At 38.8% G+C, this 20,788-nt stretch overlaps 1 protein-coding gene across 5 annotated transcripts in view; it reads left to right on the plus strand.

Annotated features, from left to right (window-relative positions):
* Positions 1-258: 258 nt before the first annotated feature.
* Positions 259-20,788, plus strand: part of AKAP11 (A-kinase anchoring protein 11) — a 48,333-nt gene continuing 27,803 nt past the window's right edge. Inside the window, exons 1-4 of one of the 5 annotated variants that reach the window (XM_061133187.1) lie at positions 259-278; positions 11,353-11,462; positions 17,174-17,290; positions 20,438-20,485. In XM_061133187.1, the coding sequence (XP_060989170.1) occupies positions 11,403-11,462; positions 17,174-17,290; positions 20,438-20,485 (225 nt within the window). In that variant the 5' untranslated portion in view covers positions 259-278; positions 11,353-11,402. Of the gene's footprint in view, positions 279-340; positions 505-5,940; positions 9,063-11,352; positions 11,463-17,173; positions 17,291-20,437; positions 20,486-20,788 lie in introns of those variants that run through there. The other 4 variants (XM_061133185.1, XM_061133186.1, XM_061133184.1 and 1 more) reach the window with 4 other exon arrangements.

The following is a 20,788-nucleotide window of genomic DNA, read 5'->3' on the forward strand; positions in this document are numbered from 1 at the left end:
CAAGACGTCTGCGGGAGGTTCGTAGGTCAGCCTCGAGTTTAAAGCTCCCGTGGCCCAAACGGACTCTGACCAATGGGAACGCCGCTGGGCGTGGTCACGTGACGCGCGCGGCCATCCGGCTGGCGGCCCCGGAGCACGTGGGAAGGCTTTTTCCTGTTCCTTCTCTCCTGTTTAAAAAGCCCACCCACTTTTTGCGCGGGCTTGGTCGCGGAGTTCTTCTCGCGAGAGGCGGGGCGCTCTCTCGCGAGAGCGAGCGGGAGGCGTGAGGACTCTCGGAGGTGTTGCGGGCTGGAGCTGCGGTGGCGGAAGCCGGGGGCGGGCGGGCAGGCGGGGGGCGGGCCGGCCGTGGGGCGGGGAGGGGGGAGGGCTGGGGGCCGCTGCGGGAGGGGGGCGCCCGCCTCCTCGGCCGCTCGCGCCGCTGGTCGTTGCGGGCGGGTGTCATGCCTGTGAGCTGCGGAGGCTGCGGCCCCCCAGGTGAGCCTTGGCGCGGGTCCGCCCGCTGAGGTGAGCGGTACCCGTTGGCTGGGGCGGCGGCGGGGCGTGGGGCCTCGCTGGATGGAGCGGCCGGGAGCGGCCCACGGCCCCGGCTCAGACTTTGGGGCTGCCCGGAGCTGAGCTTTCGCACGGCGGAGGGAGGAGCGGGGCGGGGAGAGGAGAGGAAGCCCGAGGCCCTGGGTCTGAGGGGACGGGGACGGACGTCCTCGGCCTCCGGAACGGTCTTCCCGGTGTCTGAGGGCGGCGGCGGGGCGGCAGCCCTTTGGGTGACAGGCTTAGTTTCCGTCCCCCAAGGTGGTCTTCAGAACCGGGGCCCCTCCGTGCGTGCTGCTGCGTGTGCCTCGCTGGTCTGCGTGCTGCACGCACAGAAACCTTTGCGCGAGGAAAAGGAGGATGCACTTTGTCCCCCGAACCAACAGCCATCCTCTGTCAGACCCTTTTGAGCCCTGGAACCGGGTACACCCTAAATCTTGGGACAAACGGGAAGCGTCAAGCATCTCTTCGGCGTGCTCCTTGGATTTATCTGGTCTCAGATTTCTTTCAGCGCTGTTAAACGGCTCAAATGCAGACCACCACCCCTCATCTGAATGGACTGGGTAGACTTATTCTTTTATTCCAGGCACTTAAACTGCCTTATTAAAAAAAAAAAATACGTAAAAAAAAATACGTGGGTGTGACCAAAGTGTTAAAAACGTTGGCAGAATAACAATGGCAGTAGAATCTGAACCACAGTGTATGACGTGGTGACAGTCTTTCTGGTTTCCTTCCACTGAAACCCCTGTTAAACTGAAGGTGGTTAAGCTTAAGATGCTAAGGAAATTTCAGGGTGAGAAATACTGCTGAGACATGTATCTAATTGCCTTTTTGCAGCCTGGCATTAAACATTCTGGTACGCTTTTCAGCTTTGTAATTCCTCAGTCCCTTGCAAAACTCATAAGCTTTCCTTAGCTTCTTTCCACCTTGTTGGATGATATATTGATTGATGCTGATCTTGGTATGTCTGGAAATAGGAAATGTCCTCAGAAAATTTAGGGTTCTCAGCAGTTATTTTAATGTCATATTATTGTCTTATTTATGGTTTTAGAGGAAATGGCATCCCAGTGCCCAGCACAATCACTGTCAGTTTAGATAGTGCCATTTTAATGAAGCTTTTTAAATACACAGTTATATTTTTCAAGTAGTACCCTGTTTATGCATACTTCTTTATGGCCCTTGTGGCAGAACTGACCCAAAGGTTGACTGAATTTTACTCTTGGCTGTAACAGAAGTTTATGAGAAATCTGAGAATGTAAAGGGCAGTCAGAACCAATTCCCCAAATTGAACTGGTACCTAGTGATGAATATCTGTACCCACATAGCTGCTCTGTTAATAAGGGCCTAGTGGTCTACCTCCAGGCTAATGATATTTCCCAGTTATTGAGGATATGGGACCTGCTGAAGACCCTGAGCCACAGTGAGAAATTCTCTAGCTTTTCAACTCTTCGGAGAAGTCTAGAAGCTGAAGAAGTCTTCCTTTGCCTTTCAAGGCTGGAAGAAGGATAGTACATTTGTTTTTCTTTTTTTTTTTAAATGAGAAATTCCAGGAACTTAACTGTCTGGAAAAGGAAATCAAACCAAATCAGATGATACAGTTTAGGTTATTCTCCGGGAAATTTCCAGTAATGATAGTAGGCTGTGCTGTTGTCTGTACTTGGAGAAAACATGAAAAACTTCAACGTCTTTTTGAGAATGGGTGAAAGAGACTTGTATAGATTTAAGAAGTTCTCTGCCATTTCATCTTGGGAAGCTGATTTTCAGGGATAGAAAAACAGTTTTTTTTTTTTTTTTAAACTGGTTTTTATCACTTTGGCAAGATTTTCAGGTTTAGGATGTAGATACTTGTAACTGAAGTCACTTTGGGTAGGATGATTATTTAGGTAAGCTAAACTGTTCTTTTTCTTGCCTGCATTTTAGTAGTAAAATCAATGATTTGGAGGAAATGAGGAATGGGATAGGTTAGGAAAAGATCTAAGCTGGCCTGGGCTTGAGTTCAGGGTTAGTGTATAAACTGGTAAAGTAAGGAAAGAAAATTACTTCATCAATTTACAAACAAATCAGACAGATCCAAGTGACTATATTCTGTCACTCATCTTCATATATTAATGTTTATTATAAAATACTAGCATAAAGTCATTTGAAATGTATAGGTTAGAGACTGGACGGGAGAAAAGAAGTTAGCATTTTTGTACTAATCAGACCATGTTTCATGGGAAAAAATAGATAAATGGCATAGAGGATTGGAACAGATTAGATATTACTTGAGTGAAAAAGAGGTACAGTGTAAAATAAAGAGTTTGTGTTTGGGAGTCCAGCAGATCTGTTCGTTGATGTTACAAAGCCTCTTTTTCTTCCTCCCTGACAGGAGAGTTTTAAAACCTTAGTTACTGTGAAGCACATAGTAACTGCTTACCCAGTGTTTTTTCTTTGCCCTCTTTTAATGTCTTGATTATTGGGCTGCAAGAAACAGAAACCATTTGAATTAACTTACTTAAAAAGAGCATTTGTCAGACAGAAGTGTCTGAAGTCCAGCTCAGCGTTCTGGAAACCAGAACATCTTCAGGCAGTTACCCAGCCAGTTTTTCTCTGGGAAGCCATGACATGGGTGTTGTGTCTCTGTTACTCTGTAATGTCTGTTTCGACTTCTTTCAGACTGACTCTTTCAAGTTCTTGGTTTCTGCTTCCCCATACCTTCGGTTTGCATGAGACTTTGGTTTGCTTTAGTGCCAACACAAGATGTTTTGATTTTGCAGTGTGGTTCTCTCGAGATATCTCCACGTCTTAATTCCGAATTTCTGGAGAGATAGGTAGTCCAATAGGTCAGGTACCTACTTGTAGTCCTGTTGGCCTAGGGTGGGGAAAGATGGGGGAGAAGATGTAGGTGTGCCTTACACAAAAGTCCCAAAAAAAGTCCCACAGTTTCTATTTTTTCAGGCTGGGTACTACAAGTTCTGTAGTAAAGGGGGTGTGAACAGGCAGGAAAAGGTGGGTACTTCCGGTGTACTCTGACCTCCTCCAGTTAGAATTTTCCCCTTAGCACTCTGAACTTGTTCTCAGCAATGGTCTCCTTCAGGACAGGTTCTAGGTATATGAGTGCCAAATGTGTATGTAAATCAGGTGCCTGCAACCTCCAGGATCTAACGCCTGATGATCTGAGGTGGAGCTGATGTAATAATAATAGAAATAAAGTGCACAATAAATATAATGTGCTCGAATCATCCTGAAAACATCCCCCTCTCCCCAGCCCTGCCAGTCCGAGGAAAAATTGTCTTCCACAAGACTGGACCCTGGTGCCAGAAAGGTTGGAGGACCGCTGAAGTAAATGTTGTGTGCTTCAGTTTTCTTATGTAAAAATGGGTATAAAACAGCAACTTCTGTTGTGAAAAATATAAATTCAGTTTATCAGCAATTAAACAGTGCCTGCCTGGCAGAGTGTAAGGGATGTGGTGTGACTGACTGAGGGCACGCTGTGTGTGGATACTGTGGTGTGGCTTCTGCAGCATTTGAAGAAGAAACTGTCATTCCTGGCTAAGTCTAGTGCTGACCACTTTATACTTAAAACTGTTTCTTGACTTCAGTGACACCTAAATTCTCCTAAATCGCTACCTCACTTGCTTTAACTGCCACTGATTGTGGCTCTTCGTTTACCTGCCTGAGGACTGTTCGTCATGTTTGTCTTCTGTCTTGTCAGAGTCTCTAGGGTCAGCTTTCAAGCTCTCTATATACAGATAATTCCTAGAGTAGTGTCTCTAGCTCTGACTACCACAGCTAAATGTATTTTTTAGGTGCTCTTTGGATATTATCATGACATAAAATAACGCTATCTTCCACTTACTGTCTAGTTGGCTTCACTTACAGCTCCCCAAGCTTGAAACCTTAAAATTACCTTTCACACTCTTTTTTTATGCCTCGTGTATTCTGTTGGTTAGTAGGTTCTGCACAGAATTTTAGAATGCTTCATATGTGCCAAGCACTGGGCCCATCTGCAAAGAGGATGTGTTCACTCATTCCTGCTGCTGGCAGTTCGGGGTTGAACTTTATTATTATTTGCATGAGCTGCTTAAGTGCCTTTTCAGCAGTATATTCTTAGAGCTGTGAAATCACAGATGCCACTGACATGGAGGAATGTGTTCCTGAGTTAAAATTTTGAACATACTTTTTTGTTAGGAATAATCTTGTAGGTGGGGATTATGCAAAAGGTTAAGAATATTATTACCCTACCTTCTAGGACGCGTATTCACATTGAATGCACAGCCTCAGTATTTTAGGATATTTTTTTAAGTTGTTGTTTGTTGTTCATATACAGGAAATTATAGAGAAGCAGATATCTTAGTAGATAATCAGATAACATTCACACTTCTTTTTACATGAATGATGATTGTTTTAAAAGACAAAACAAAGTAGTAACTGATAGCTGTGATATTTTTAGATTTTATAAATCAAACAGCAGGACTGTACCCAAGGAAAAAGCTAACATTTTTCAGTTCTTTCTACATCAGGTACTGTTTTTGAATGTATTACTTAATTGTATCCTTATAACCATTCTGTGAAGAGGAAGCCTTGGGTTCCTTATCTGCAAAAAGAAGATAGCACCCCTTCACACCACTTTGCTTTGTATTTGATGGTTGCTCTGGGGTTAACAAGATAACTTATCAAAATCACTTTTTGTATAGTGTATAACAGTATTTTTTTCAGCTCTTAACACATGATATGCTATGTGTAATTTTGTCACACATCTTATATGTATGTTGTAAACCCCATAATTCATTGTTATTTTCAGTTTTAAGTTATTTTTTAAGGAATTAAAATATTTTTTATATTACCCTTATTATTAACCCTTTGAGATATTGTGCTTAGTTTGGATCCAGATTTGCATGTGGTATTCTTTTTCTTTTGCCTGTAGAAAAAAAATTTTTTTAACACTGATTATAGTGATGGTTGGTGATGAATTCTCATAGCTTTTTTAAGTTCAAATAAATTTATTTTCTCTTAATTTTTGTAAGATATTTGGGAATGGCTATCTGGGTTGACATTCTTTAGATGTTTCCCTATTGTTTTATTTTATGGTTTGGCATAGTTTCTAATAAGAAATTTGTTGCCTTTGTTCCTCTGTATGTATGTATATATGTATGTAATGTGTAGTTTTCTCTCTGGTTGCTTTCAAGAGTTTTCTCTCTATCACACGTTTTCAGAAATTTGGTTATAGTATGTATTAGTGAAGTCCTCCTCATGTTTGTTTTCCTTAGGGTTTGTTAATCTTCCTTACATCTGTCAGTTTATGGTTTTCATCAACTTTGGGACATTCTGAGCCATTTTGTCTTAATATGTTGCTCCTTGTTCCCACACTTTTTGGGATTCCAGTTATTCATCTTTTACGGTGAGTCATTTGTTTGTTTTTAAGTTTCTCTGTGCAGCATTTTGGGTAGTTTCTATTGCTATGTCTTTAAATTAACTGAGCTTCTCTCTTGCAGTGTCTAATCTGCTATTAATTGCATCTGGGATGTACTTTATTTTCATCTCTAGAAGTTCAATTTGAATCTCTTGCATCTTCTGTTTCTCTCCATATCGTAATCATGTTTTCTGTCCCTTCTTGACTGTATGGGACACATTTGTAATATAGTTTTAACATCTTTTCTGTACATTCTATTGTCTTGGTTATTTCTGGATCTGCGCTTAGTGACTTTTATCCTCCTGCTTATGGGTCTTATTATTTTTCTCTGTATATGTGATAATTTTTGACTGTGTGCCAGCCATTGAATTTTATGCTGTTACTTGCTCAGTTTCGTTGTGTTCCTTAAGTGGTGGAGTTAGTTGGAGTATACAGCTAGATTATTTGGAATCTGTTGGGTTGTTTTGAGGCTTGACTTTTATCTTTGTTAGGGTAAGTCCAGAACAGATTTTAGTGCTGACTCAGTTCCTCAACTGAGGCAAATTTCCTTCTGAGGAGTCCATCCATTGCCTGATATGTTACAGAGTTTTCCCACGCTAGCTGGTGGGACTTATTCCAAGTCCTGTGTGGCTCCAGGTACTATTTGGCCTACTGCTCTCTGGAAATTATTTCCCCATCCTCAGCTACTCAGCACATATCAACAGTAGACCAAGGACCATAGGAAGCCCACCTTGCAGGTCTGTAAAGTTCTTACTGTCTGAGCTCTTCCTCCAGTACTCTGTTCTGCAAATTCTAAGCACCTTGGCCTTTCCAAACTCTGGCCCCTGTTGCTTCAATTCGGTGAGACTGCCATACTGCTTGGCATGCGTCTCCTTGTGTTATGACCTCTTGGATCATAGTCTTGCATAGATCAAGTCTTGTGTTGTCTCTTGTCTCATAGTGTCAGAAACTAATGTTTCACATATTTTGTCCTATTTAGTTGTATTTATATTCAACAGAATATTTATTTTTAACACTGGATATTTGGGATTTGGCCAAAATATGTATTTGGAGTATTTATTATAAATATGTTCCCAAATATTATAAAATTAGAAATTATTGGAGACATATTTTCAGAAATAATTCATTAAATGTAGAGGTATCCATTTCAACATTTAAAGGTCTACTTTGTACTTTAAAATTATTTTTTTATTTTTTTAGCCGATGTTTGAATGCTTACTGTGCTTGAATACAAATACAATAACAGACTTTTGTCTTCAAAACTCAAAAAGAGGGAAGCATGCAGTGTCAGTTTTGTATGTATATAATTTTTTAAAAAATTATATGTATATGATTTTTTAAAAAATCACTGAGAGCACACTGTTTATGTTGTTCTGTAGCTTATTTTTTCCCTTAATATATTGTGAACATGCTGGACTATTGTCAGTATATATTGCTTTCTTTCCAACAGAGTCATATGAATTGATTATAATTTATAGGTTATTTTTAGTTTTCATCCTTTTTTGTCTTAGTGAATATTGTTTCACATATATCCTCATGAATTTTGTGCGAGTATGTATATAGGATAAATTTTAAGAAGTGAAATCGCAGGATCAGGATAGGTACAATTTACTCAAAGTGTCCGATACCTGTTTTCTGTGCTCTTTATAATGGTTTTTCTAGTTTTCAGTTGTTACCTTTTACATTCTGTGGTATTTATTTTTCCTTTGTGATATTTCTTAACACTTTCTTGGTTGTTTCCGTTTCAGCAGTATCTATTCAGCTTTTTCTGCTTCTCACAAGATTTCGTTTATTTCATGGTGGTGTTTTGTACCCTGTGGCTTTCCTGAGCTCTAATAGCTTACTTTTCAGTCATGTGGCTTGTCCATCTCTACTTTCTTTTCTTTGAGCTGCTTAGTAAAACATTGTCCACGTTCACTTTATTTGACTCTAGAGAAAAACCCTTAGTGGTTTTCTGTTTAGGACTTGTTTAGTCACCCAGAATGGAACACAAAAACAAAAAAGCATTAAGGGAAAAGTTTATTATCCTAACATAAAGATGTTCAAGGGAAAAATACTGTATTTTTGCACCTTTTGTGAAATCTGTTTGAAAGTACATCTTCTGTAATTATGAAAGATAGTGAGGAACCCTACTCTCTTTCTCCCTCTGTCTGCCTTTGTATCTTTTCTAAAGAGATTTTTGTTTGTTTGCTTTATCAGAAGTATGAGTCATATCATCTCATGCTGGATTCACTTATATGGACTGTTTCATAGATATTCTCTGATAGATTTCTTTTCTCTGCAAGGTTAATGTTTTGCTTATGTTTTAAGTGAAACACAGAAGTAGTAGAGTAGGATTCAGCAAGTATTTTTCTTCAGTGAGTGAAGCAGAGTGTAAATGTGGGATTAAAACTAGTTTCTTGAATTCTAAAAATAAATAATGTGAGTTTTGGGTGGCTTGAGTGTGTTTGGAGTTTTTTTTTTTTTTCTTCAGAGTGTCGTGTGTGTGTGTGTGTGTGTGTGTGTGTGAATGATTCTTTGTAGGCTCATACTAGATTGTTTAGTTCTCAGCTTTGAGAAGGGTGTCCTATTTAGGTCTGCCGTTCAGGAATATTTCAGGTAGTGAGCTGGGGTAGCACACGGTGTCAGATACAGATGTTGTATCAGAGGCCCCTGGCCTTCCCCGAAGGCCTTGTGACTGCTTCTTGCCTCGGGGGCTTGTCCTGTTGCCGTGTGCACCTTCTGGTGAGGTAATGGTTCAGTTTCATGTTTGGTGACGCCGCCATTGAATTCAAGTTTAGTCTTTGCTTGTGTTGCCTTTATTCAGCAGCTGCAAAGGTAATTGCTGTCTCCCATCTCTCTTAGCAACTCCATCTCTTGGGGAAGATTAGGGGTCAGAGAAAGTGAAGATGCTTTGCATGCTGGTTGTCTGTCCTTGCGCATTGTGTACCATGGCCAACATCATGCCATGGTGGGAAGGCACTCTCGGGCATTCAGTCTTTCTGTTTCTGACATCTGGGGTGGTTCTTATTGCTATCACAAAGTGCGATGAACAGCTTTTCAGGCCTCTGTGCACTCCAGAGAGGAGGGCAAGCGCCTGTGTGCTAGAGTTTGAAGATCGGGATTTGCATCTCAGCCCTCTACTGCTCACTGTGTGGGCCTGGTGAGTGGTTAACTTTCTTCGCCTGTTTTTCTCACTGTAGAACTGGATTCTGCTGGTCCTAAGGATAGAATGATATGTGCAAGGAAGTCTTTTAGCACAGCTGTTGGTTTTGTTTTAAGCTCTCTTTAGAACCCTGGCTGCTCCAGAGACATTCTTTCCTTTGATTAATTCCCAGAAGTGGAGTGGCTGTGTCAGAGTGTAGGGGGGTTTTCAGGGTTTTGACATGCATTACGAAATTGCCCTCCAGAAAGGTGGTGCCAGTTTACTCAGGAGCTGAGTTAGAGTTTCACTGTTGTGGCATCCTTGTGTTGGTCTCTAATATTTTATATGTTTTATGTGAAGTTTGAGGCAAGTCCACTTGTCTCTGAGGGTTTTTGGTAGCTGTAGAGAACTTGGGGCGGGGGACGTGGGGGAAGGGAGAGTGTCTTGGACTGGGACGAAGAAAAGGATTATTTCTGTGCTTTGGTTACATAAACCTTTATATTTATACCTTGTTTTGAGAATTTTGGTCCTGTTAATCATTTTGGTCTGTAAGTAAATATTTTAGTTCTTCTTTTACCTATGTTTTATAGTTTTTAAAGTGCCTCATAAATTTCTATTTGATTCTTACAATAAACTTGTCCAGTAAGTAGGATAGTATACATTGAGGTTAATATACATCATATACACCCAGATATATACATAGAGGAAATAGATCGAGAGATAATGCAGTTTGCCTAGAGGGAACAGAGCTAATGAGAATCACAAGGGGGGTTCAAATGCTATTTTTCTGCGTCCAGTGTATCGCTCTTTATCTTGTGCTATCTGGACATTCCTTGTCTTTCTGACAACTCTGCTTCAATTCCAGTCATTAATCACGTTTTATTGTTAAAGAGACCAGAGTAGAATAGAAGTTTATTTTAGTTCAGAATAGAAATTCTCTGTCTAAAAAAATTAAATTCTGGGACTTCCCTGGCAGTCTGGTGGTTAAGACTGCGCTACTACTGCAGAAGGCATAGGTTTGATCCCTATTTGGGGAGCTGATATCCTCCCCAAAAGTGTGGCCCCCCTAAGAAATAAAAAATAAATAAAAAATATAATTCTTTGTGAAAAATTAGAATCTAGGAATCCCTAAAGTGAGGTGCATGTGTGTGCAGGCACTGAAACTTCAGTTTTATCTTTGTAGCGAAAGAATATAAAATTAGAACTCCACTATAATTTAGATTTTCTTTCTTTTTTTTTGCAGTTCTGTGGGGGACTAGTTTGAAGTTTGGTTTTGTGTATAAATCTCTTCATAGTATAAATTAATATCAACCAAATGTCTTGAAAACCTCAACTAGGTAATTCTTGATAAGACCAATTTGATTGAAACTGATTAGGCATGTCTTCAGTCTCTATTCAGATTTTTTTTAGTATTAAGGATTTAGAACTTAGTTCTCACTCCTGCCCTTTATAGTAATAAAGCATTTTCCTTGTAAGGCTCTGACCCAGAAGTGCTGTGTATGCCTCGTTGTATACCTGTATCCATAGTGTCTGGTGCCCATAGATTTTGAATGAAGGGACAAGTTACGGTGGTCAAATGTCGGTATTCAATGGTTAATACCCAAGTTGATTTAAGCTCTCAAAGGTGTTTCATTAAAGCATTGATAAAAAGTGACATAGCTCTAGCATTTTCTACCAAGGAGGGTATGTGTGTGTGTGTGTTTTAAATACTATGATATTAATGATTTGAATTGGATGTTTTTGAATTCTTGTCATTGGTATGCTCTTAAGAGTCCTGTAGAAGGGATTTGTTTTTATCTGATTTTATTTGATATGTACAGATTTCATATTCTGATTTGTATATTATTAAACCTTTCTCCCCAAGAAATAAGAATGTCTAAAGCATTTACAGTTGCTGTAGGAATAGAGTCACTTTTAGGAGACAAGAAGGTTGAGGCTTTTTCTGTGAAATTTTATGTTTTAGGTTTTTTGAAAGTTTTTGAAATATTTCTTATTAAGGCTTTCAGATATTACTTGTAATTAAAAAGGACTAAGACTGACTAGATATGGGTAATTTTGAATATATAATGATTTTGAACCTAAAAATAACATTTTGTAGTAATTTGATCTCATTAAGGTGCCAGTATTCATAGTTTTCATGAATATTCAAATATTCATGTTAGACTGTTGAATATATTTTTATGTCTGAGAATTTTTGTTAGTTTTCATTTTTCTAAGTGACTGAATTTGAAGAAGTTATTTTAGGACAAAATGCTTGCCTGAATTACTCAGATCAATAAATTAGTTTTTTTTACTATTTTTTCTTTAGGTCTTTAGTGGATTAACTCTTCATTGACTACATACAACAGCAGTATAGTTATGGCGACCTTCCAGTCTTTCAGGACCAATCACATGAAAACTAGAGCATCTGTCAGAAAAGTAAGTTCACTATATTAGATTCCTTTTAGTGATAGTTTTAATAAAAATGTTGATCCTTTATCTGAAGTCAAAGTCTTTAAGCAGCTGTGTTATGATATTACTGTTTTTACACTTGATCTTAGCCAAAAGGCCAAGAAGGAATTGATATTACTGTTTTTAAATGAATCTTAATTATTGAAATCAATAATGATAAAATGCAGAGATTGGGATGTATGAAAATAGTGACATGAAATCATGGAGACAATAAACTTTATTTCCCAAAGATCAAAATCTCTCCCTGTTTCTTCTCAGTGGTTTTCTTTCCTCTTCTTCACAATATAAGCATCAGGTGTGACTTTTCTTACATAGCTTTAGCTTTACCTCAAAATATTACTGTTCACTGATTCACTCAGCAGATATAAACTTGAGGGCTGCTAGTATGCCTGGCCCTAGGCTAGGTAGCAGGTGGAAAATAAAGAGCGGGCAAATGAAATGTGATTCCTGATGCTTTTGGGTTCCTAGTCTGAGGAAGCACCCTCTCTCTTTTCCTCTCTTGTGATGATTTTGTTACCCTTTCATTCTTGACATTTTTCTTGACTGACACTGTGGGGGTGTCACTTGACGAAAGGGAGAATGAACACTGGAGGATGGTTAGCATTCTTTGTCAGCCCTTTTTTTAGCTTCATCTCCTGCATTATGTGACGCTGTTGACAAGTCCTTGCTTGATCAATGGTCTTTGACGTCTTGCATTGCAGCTTTTTCTCTCTCCTCTCTTGTAGTGGCTCTTGTCTCCTCTGCCGATCTTCTTTCCAGCTTCTCATTGCTAGTGTTCTTAAAAGTTGTGAGGCCTGCTTTTTCATTTAGCTAGTCATTTCTTCAGAGATCTAAGAAATGTTTGGGTTTGACTGCTAACTGGAATAGAGTGGTTGTCGAAAAAGGTGCCTGCAGAGTTGGAAAGCAGAAAGTAAACTTAACTTATTTTATATTTTTTTATTGGAAGATAATTGCTTTATAATATTGTGCTAGTTTCTGTAGTAATTATATTTTTAAGTAATACGTCCCTTGTGTTTTCAGGGACCTTTAAACTTAGTAGGTCCCCTTTTTAATTTGAAAAAAGAGACCTGGGTTCGATCCTTGGGTCAGGAAGATCCCCTGAAGAAGGAAATAGCAACCCACTCCAGTACTCTTGCCTGGAAAATTCCATGGATGGAGAAGCCTGATGAGCTACAGTCCATGGGGTCGCAAAGAGTTGGACACGACTGAGCCACTTCACTTCACTTCACAGTAAAAACTATTTTCTCTGTGTTTTTACTTTTTGTAAACTATAGGTATATTACAGTTTTTTCAGATTAGCCATTGGATCCATAACTTTAAATTAGTAATTGTACTGATTGCTTTAAATTAATATTAGAACTAAGAAATGCACATATACAGAAAATAAAATAGTGAGCTAGAAACCATGTACTCTAGGCATTGTACTACCTACCTATTTAATTTGAATTCACCAGTGTATTCAGCCACAGCTGAAACTTCATGCTGTTAATTTAATATTGTTATTAGCCCATTGTTTATATTAGACACATGATAAAGTTCTGGTTTGAATTCTCTTGAATATTGGGAAACCCTTTTAGATAGTAGTTTATGAATCTGTTCATTCATTCAATATTCAAGAGAATATTATGTGTACTCTTTGTATGTATGTGTGTTTTGCATGCACAGTACAACTTTTGACATCTTTATTTCAAAAGGTGTGTGTACACACACACACACACACACATATCTGACAAAAACTTCCCTGTTTGCTAATGTGGAAATTGAAAGGTATACTCAGATTTTCTAGATTTTCACTTTACTTTACATTAAAGATAAAGAGATACTTTGAATATTTATTGGGAATCAGGGACTGTGAGAACCAGAAAGAACTGCACTTTCTATTCCATTAATTTTTTCTAACATTTTATTATGAAAATTTCAAGCATATAGAGAAACTATAGTACATGTAAACCTACATACCAACCACCCCATTCAGCAGTTAATATTTTTGTTTTATTTCTGTGTGTGTATTTAATTTTTGGCAGAACCATTTGAAAATTAATGGTCTTTATTTTTTTTTAAACTATAATTGATTTACAATATGGTGTTAATTTGAGGTATAGAGCTTCAGATTCTTTTCCATTATAGGTTATCACAAGATGTTGAATATAGTTCCCTGTGCTATACAGTAAATCCTTGTAAAAGTTAACATTCTTGATGTCTCTTCACGTGATCCAAACATGATCACGTTCAAGAAAATTAAATATAATCCCCTTATATCTAATACCCAGCCATACTCAAATTTCCTTTATTACTCTGAAAATGTCTTTTTAGGCCCTCATCCGCCCCACTCCCATTTGGGTTCGGTGTAGGCGCCTATTGCATTTGATGGTTATGACTCATATTTTTGAGGAGTGGTTCTGAAAGAGTTTCTCTTTTTGTTTTTAAATTCAAGACTGACTTGTTGAATGGGCCAGGCCAGTTTCTTGTACAGTGTTCCACATTCTGCATTTGTCTGGTTGTTTTCTCACAGTGCTATTTAACTTCTTCTTCTCCCCTCTCTATATATTTCATATAAACTAGAAGTTAGGTGTAAAGGCTTAACTTAGATTCAAGTTAAAAATTTTTAGCCAGGATACTAAAGGGTAGTGAGAAGACAAAATTGCAGGTTTTCCTAATGATTAGTGATGCTAGAATTGATCAGTTGATTAGAGTAGTAACTGTTGTCCATTTTAAAACTGTATATTCTGTTTTTTAGTTAGCAGATATCTATGGGATGATACTTGGCAGTGTGCAAGCATCTTGTTCTTTTGACTTTCATCTAATACTTTTTGCATCCCTTGATGGTCCTATCCTGCAGCTATTTCCTGAAAGTTGCAAAATGGTGATTACCAATTTTCAGATGAATGATTTGGTGGAATTTGCTTCCTTAAATGGAAGCAAGTAGTTTTTATTTGTGTTGCTCTGGAAGCATTGATTTTAAAATAACTATGTTTTCTCATCTTTTATGTGTTTGCAATCATTTATTTATTTATTTATTTATTCACTCGTTTATTTAAGGTGCTCAGATTGCCCCAGACTTGGTCCCTATAAGCCCCTTCAGGCAATGCCAAAGTCCTATTGTCTCAGGCTTATAATTCTTTAATTGCTTCCTTGCTTTCTAGTACAAGACTGACCTGTTTCTGCTTTACCTTCCTCATACCTGGAATGGGCTCTTTCTCCACAGAACCTCTTGATTTAGAAATCAAGATCTGGGTACTAACTGTGACTGTTGTTCTTTTACTTTCATGAGTTTATGTTAACTGCTTACGTTCAGATTTCACATTTCATATTTTTTCCTTTTTTGAGTTCGTGTTCATATTTTAGCCTGAAAATTTCCACTCATTAGTGAAAGGAGAATCATTTAAAATTTTGAATATTCAAATATTGGGGGGGAAAGCAGTACAATGAACACCACATACACTCTTCACTTAGATTCACCCTGTTAATATTTTACCAAACCCATTTTATCTGTGTGTGTATATATGTACATACACACTTCCCTTTTGAAACCAAATGAGAGTAGGCTATGGACATTATTTTACTTTTCGTCTTAATATGTTAGCATGCGTCTCTTAAGAACATCAGCATTATTACCATCCTTCAGAAAATCATTAATTCAGTAGCACGGTCTTTTTTTTTTTTTTTTTTTTTTTAGTAGCACGGTCTTAATGTGCAATCCATGCACAAATTTCCCCAGTTGTCTCAGTATCCTTGTGATTTTCCCCTTGCCTCTCAACTAGGAGTCAAGCAAGGTTGACATTCTCTACTTGAGTATTGTATCTTTTTGATCTCCCCACCCCCGTCGGCTCCATCTCTGGTCTAGGTTCTTTTCTCATGATGGCAAATCTTTGGAAGAGTTTGTACCACTTATCTTGTAGAACATCTCCATATTCTGAGTTCACTTGTTTTTCCCTGTGGTTAGGTTCAGTAGGAGCACCTCACGGATGATGTCATGGTCGTTCTAGTGTGTCAGATCAGAAGGTGCATCTTGTTAAGGCCAGGCTTGACCAGGTAGTTAGTTACCCTTAACTGCCTTAACTCTCTGATAAACCACCAGTTATCTCCAGCATAAAGACACATAATCCCCTTGTAAGTAATGCGATTAATAAGTAATCTGTAGGGTAATGTGGCAAAACACTGTATCTTGTTCCCTAGTAGCTTTTAATCTGGTGGATTAGGATACATTGATAGTCCTTTCCTGAATCAGTAGTTATATTGGGAATGGAATTTTTAAATTTTGTCATTCTGTTCATATTTGTTGGCCAGCATTCTAAGGTAAGTAGCACAGTCCTCCAACCCCTACCCTTTTATCTGTCTCTTTTAATGGACTTGTAGTTTCTTTTAAACTAAGCTGTCGTACTCCATTACCATCTGTATTCTTGTGATGCTTAGATTATCCCATATTTGGCCAATTGGAATTCCTTCAAGTGTTCTTCAAGCTTCTGTGTTCTTTTGAGACACTTGATTCCATTGTGTCACAGTAAGATGTTGAGTTGCACTTCATATATTTCTGCCTCAGACCTGGAATTCCTTCACTCAGGGAACTTCTAGTTCTTTTAATTGGTGAATGGTATTTAGAAACCAAAATTTGTGTGCTGGGTATGCTCATTGCTCTTAAGCATCATTGATTCTATGATCTATCAATGGAAAAAATGTAGTACATATGTTTAGAGTTCTGAGTTCATATTGAAAGTTCAGATTTAACATTACTTTTTTTTTGTTAATTGCTTTGATTTCGTATTTGCATCTCTTCTCTTTGTTGAGTTCATATTGTGTGTGAGGTACTGAAATCTGGGGAAATAGATTGAGTAAATGACAATTACTTCAGTAATTTGGTTTAACAGGTAGGAAAGACATACATACAAAAGCAGTAATTATAATACATTGTGATATAGATTAAAGGATCTTAATGTGCAAACAATACAGTAGGAAGTTTGGGAGAGCTTTATTATGACTGAGGAATGGGAAATCTTCACAAGTCTTGGAATATGTAGGATTTCTACAGGGGAACATTAGAGAATAAGGACATTTTTGCCAGAATTGCAGATCAACAAATCAGAAGGGGAATAGGTAGAAATTAATGTTCTCTTTATATCCAACTATAATACTCATTTCTTTATGAAATTTTCCTCCTCTGTTTCTTTGTAGTTGTGTCACCCTTTTCTTTCAAACCTGGAATGCCTTCCCTCTTTCATCATATTGCTGCTTTAAGAACCCTTAAAAGCCTTATTTTGGGTTATTACCTCTTTCATTTTTCCATCTCCAACTTTGCTATGCAATTAATCACATTGTTAGCATACCTTACTGTAAGCCCCGTCCCCATCATCATCTTATAAATTGTTGCTTCTGTTCTGCCAGTAACTTGGAAATCAGGTATGCGGTCTGCTCGGTGTCAGCGCAGGGTGAAAGGAAGAGGACCTGGCTGAGGGCCTCACGGTCTCCAGCAGGTTGAGAGCCTGTGCTGTTGTGTGTTGAGCGTGTGGAGTTCTGCTTCAGCCTTTTGTTCTTTCTTTCTCTCAGCTGAGTTGAGTTCTGTTACATCAAAAGGTGCCCAGTGAATATTCATTGGAAAGTTAGTGACTGTACATTTAATCGATCACCAGGATCTTTTTCATTGTCTTAGAATTAAGTAAATTAAGAATATCTTTTGTTTTCAGAGCTTCAATGAAGATGTGTTCCAGTCTGTGAAGTCTTTATTGCAGAGTGATAAGGAACTATGCAATGTATCAGCTGAGGACTGTTTGAAGCAGGATGAACATGCCAATTTGACTGAGGTTTGACGGATTACTGTCTACACCCTTTCCTAATACAGCACACTGTATTTTCATGTATCTTAGAACTGCGTGGTCTGTTTTTAAATGCTTAAAATCTCTGCACATTAATTCATGTGTGAGAAATACCTATTTTTAAGTACCTGCTAATATGGTGGCACTAGTGGTAAAGAACCTGCCTGCCAATTCAAGAGACATAAGTGATGTGAGTTCAATCCCTGGGTCAGGAAGAGCTCTGGAGGAGGGCTTGGCAACCCACTCCAGAATTCTTGCCTGGAAAATCCCACAGACAGAGGAGCCTGGTGGGCTACAGTCCACGGGATCGCAAAGAATCCCACACACCTGAAGCGATTTAGCACGCACACACAGCATAGTCATCTTAGTGTATTATAATGCACACATTTAATTCAGTGCACAGACATTACTGACCACTCATCAGACACACAGCTCTGTATCAGATGATTTCTACTATGTTCAGTAATTGGGACTTACATTCTGAAATTTTCTACTCTGAAACAAAATATATACTTATTTCTAATACTCATTTATTGGTTGTTTAAATTCAGCGCTTTGATTCAAAATGAAATAGTAGTGATATATTTATTTTGAAGTAAGATATTTGCCACTTAAGGATATGATATACTACTTGCTCACCTTTTTCTCTGTTGTGTCAATGTTTCCAATCTTTGTTTGAATTTATTACTATAAAAAGGGGTAAAGTTTTTTTCTACAATATATAACCATAGTCCGTCTATACATTTATTTACCAAAGAAGAGAGACAGGGTATTGGGGTCATTGAAGCTCAAAACTGATAAATATGTTGATTAAAAATTTTTTTTTGAAATCAGGGTTCTAATAAAAGTATTGATTATTATTTTGGGTATGATTTTCTTTCATATTCCTTGAGAAACTGTGTCTGAAGTAGTTGCATAGGATGGTGAGCACAGCTTTCAGGCCTGTAGTGGTTTCTGACCCGACCCTCTTCTTTCTGTGTGAGCTCAGTTCTCTGTGTCTTGGCTGTTCTCCTGTTTGTTATCCCTTTTTACTTTATTTTAGTTAGGCCAAGCCACTCCTAATCTCCTCAGCTGTTGCCGAGTGTGACAAGTCTGTGTCCTCTGCCCTCGGCTGGTTTCCCAGCCGCCTCGCTCCAGCTGTTTGTGCAGTGCCCCTGTGGGCCCACGCTCCTTAAGCACTGCAAGATGCAGCGCTCTGCTGGCACCTTCAGACCCCATGCCAGCCTATTTTCTCTCTCTTGTGTTCAGTAAAAGGAAGCTTGAAAGAATAGAAGGAATTTCTATCTCATGTGAGGGTGTATATATTTCCCAAGTATCTTTGTTGAGGAAAGGAATCTTGTTATTTGAGTGTCTCTTTGTTATTGAGTGCCTGTGATATGCTGGGCACTTTCCTCCACGTTCTCTTATTAACCCTCACAACTGTGGGAGACGAGTTGTGTTGCCTTAAGATTTATATGTAAGGATACAGGTTCCTGCAGGTTAATGGCTTACCTGGACACTGGGAAGTTAACTGTAATGTTTCTGTGAAGGCAGTGCTCGTAATTAATGAGAATAAAGATTCTGCAACAATCTTAAGATTCTGACTTGCTTTTGAGTCATCAGAAAGATGTCAAAACTATATTGAGTGTTGCTTTGTATTTTAACTATGCTGTTTTCCATTAATTCTTGAGAATTGATTATCTGTATTGTTGCCACTTATTTCATATTTTTAGTCACAGAACTTACTTGGTAGACAGTTTACTAGTCTAGCTTCAAGCAGCCAAATTTTCTTCTTATGATGTCAAAGACAAGCAAATATAAAATTTTAAAGTAATGCTATTCAGGTTATAAAACTGTACATATTCCATATAGAAAAATAAGAAATACTGAAAGTATATAAAAAAATGTCATTAATCCTGTGAGGAAAGAAAAAATCATAGGGGGAAAAAAGTGGAGAAAAATAAGATCACTTATAATTCCATCTTTGAAAGTTAATCCCTCCTTATAATTTGGTATATTAACTTCCAGAATTATTTTCCTGGTGTACATTTTTAAAAATAAGATTGAAATTGTGTGTATAGTCCATATCATTTTTCTATAACTTGTCCGTTTTGCTTAATAATATGACGTTTCCTCAGACTATTAGATTGTCTTTAAAAATTTGATCTCTATAAACTTTTGTAGAGAAATCTCCATGTAAAGGCATTGAAGGAAATAAATGTGATATCACAGAGAGTCAGTCAGGAGGTAGCTTGGGAGGTTCCCAGGGGAAGCCTCTCTGAGGAGGTGACGTTTAGGTTGGAACTAGAAGAACGAGAGGAGAAGACAGTGGCACCCCACTCCAGTACTCTTGCCTGAAAAATCCCATGGACGGAGAAGCCTAGTGGGCTATATAGTCCATGGGGTCACAAAGAGTCGGACATGACTGAGTGACTTCACTTTCACATTTCACTTTCATGCATCGGAGAAGGAAATGGCAACCTACTCCAGTGTTCTTGCCTGGAGAATCTCAGGGATGGGGGAGCCTGGTGGGCTGCTGTCTATGGGGTCACACAGAGTCGGACACGACTGAAGTGACTTAGCAGCAGCAGCAGCAGAACGAGAAGAAGCTAGACAGGTAAACATCCAAGGAATAGGGGTCCAGGTTGAAGGCACCACTCTGAAGCCCTTAGGCAGGAACAATCAGGCGAGTCCTGGACCCAGAGAGGGGGCCCATGTGTTTGAATGAAGGTGAGGGAAAGTTGAAGCCACCAGCTAAGCCGAAGCCTTGGGACCTGCATTAGGACTGTGCACTGAGAAGCTTGGAAAGGTTTTGGCCGGGAAATGACAGGATGATCCCTGAGGCAGGTGGGAGAGGACGGGGCCGTGTGTGGGGGGAAGTGGCGGCAGAGGCTGTGGAGAGGAAAGTCATGTGCTTCATGCTTGAGGGTGAGGATGGAACTTTCTGATGAGTGGGTGTGGGAGAGGTTCAGGAACTCCAATTACAGAGCCAGGCCTTTGGTGAAGAACATTTGTGATCATCTTTGAAAGAATTAATTGTCTTGCAGCAGCATTTTAATGCTTTGTGTGCTTTGCTTTCTGTTTCTCAGCTCTGTCAACAATCTGATCGAAACGAGACTTAAAACCTTAATGGACCTTTATTCCTTTTTTATCCAGGTCACATTTCTAGGTTTTAATGAAGAAACAGATGCTGCTCATATACAGGTATGGTCGGTTTATTGAACTGGAAAGGGACATGAGCGATTATTTGAAACAGATCTTGAGAGCATGGAAAATTTGCCTTATTAGCCCAAAGTTACATTAAACTCTTCTGTTATCATTCCTATTTAAAGGTAAAAGAGGACATTTTGAGGTCAACTTTGAGCGTGTCCTCGACATTTTCACTTAGTGTTTTCACTGAGTGTTTCTGTTACGGAAAGCAGTTTTAGGTTAGGGGACCGCAAAAGTCATTTATCTGAGAAGGTTGCAAACCACAGGCTAACTTTTTCTGCATCTGTCATAATGTAG

Source organism: Dama dama, chromosome 30, assembly GCF_033118175.1.
Source record: "Dama dama isolate Ldn47 chromosome 30, ASM3311817v1, whole genome shotgun sequence".
Classification (NCBI taxonomy): Eukaryota; Metazoa; Chordata; class Mammalia; order Artiodactyla; family Cervidae; genus Dama; species Dama dama.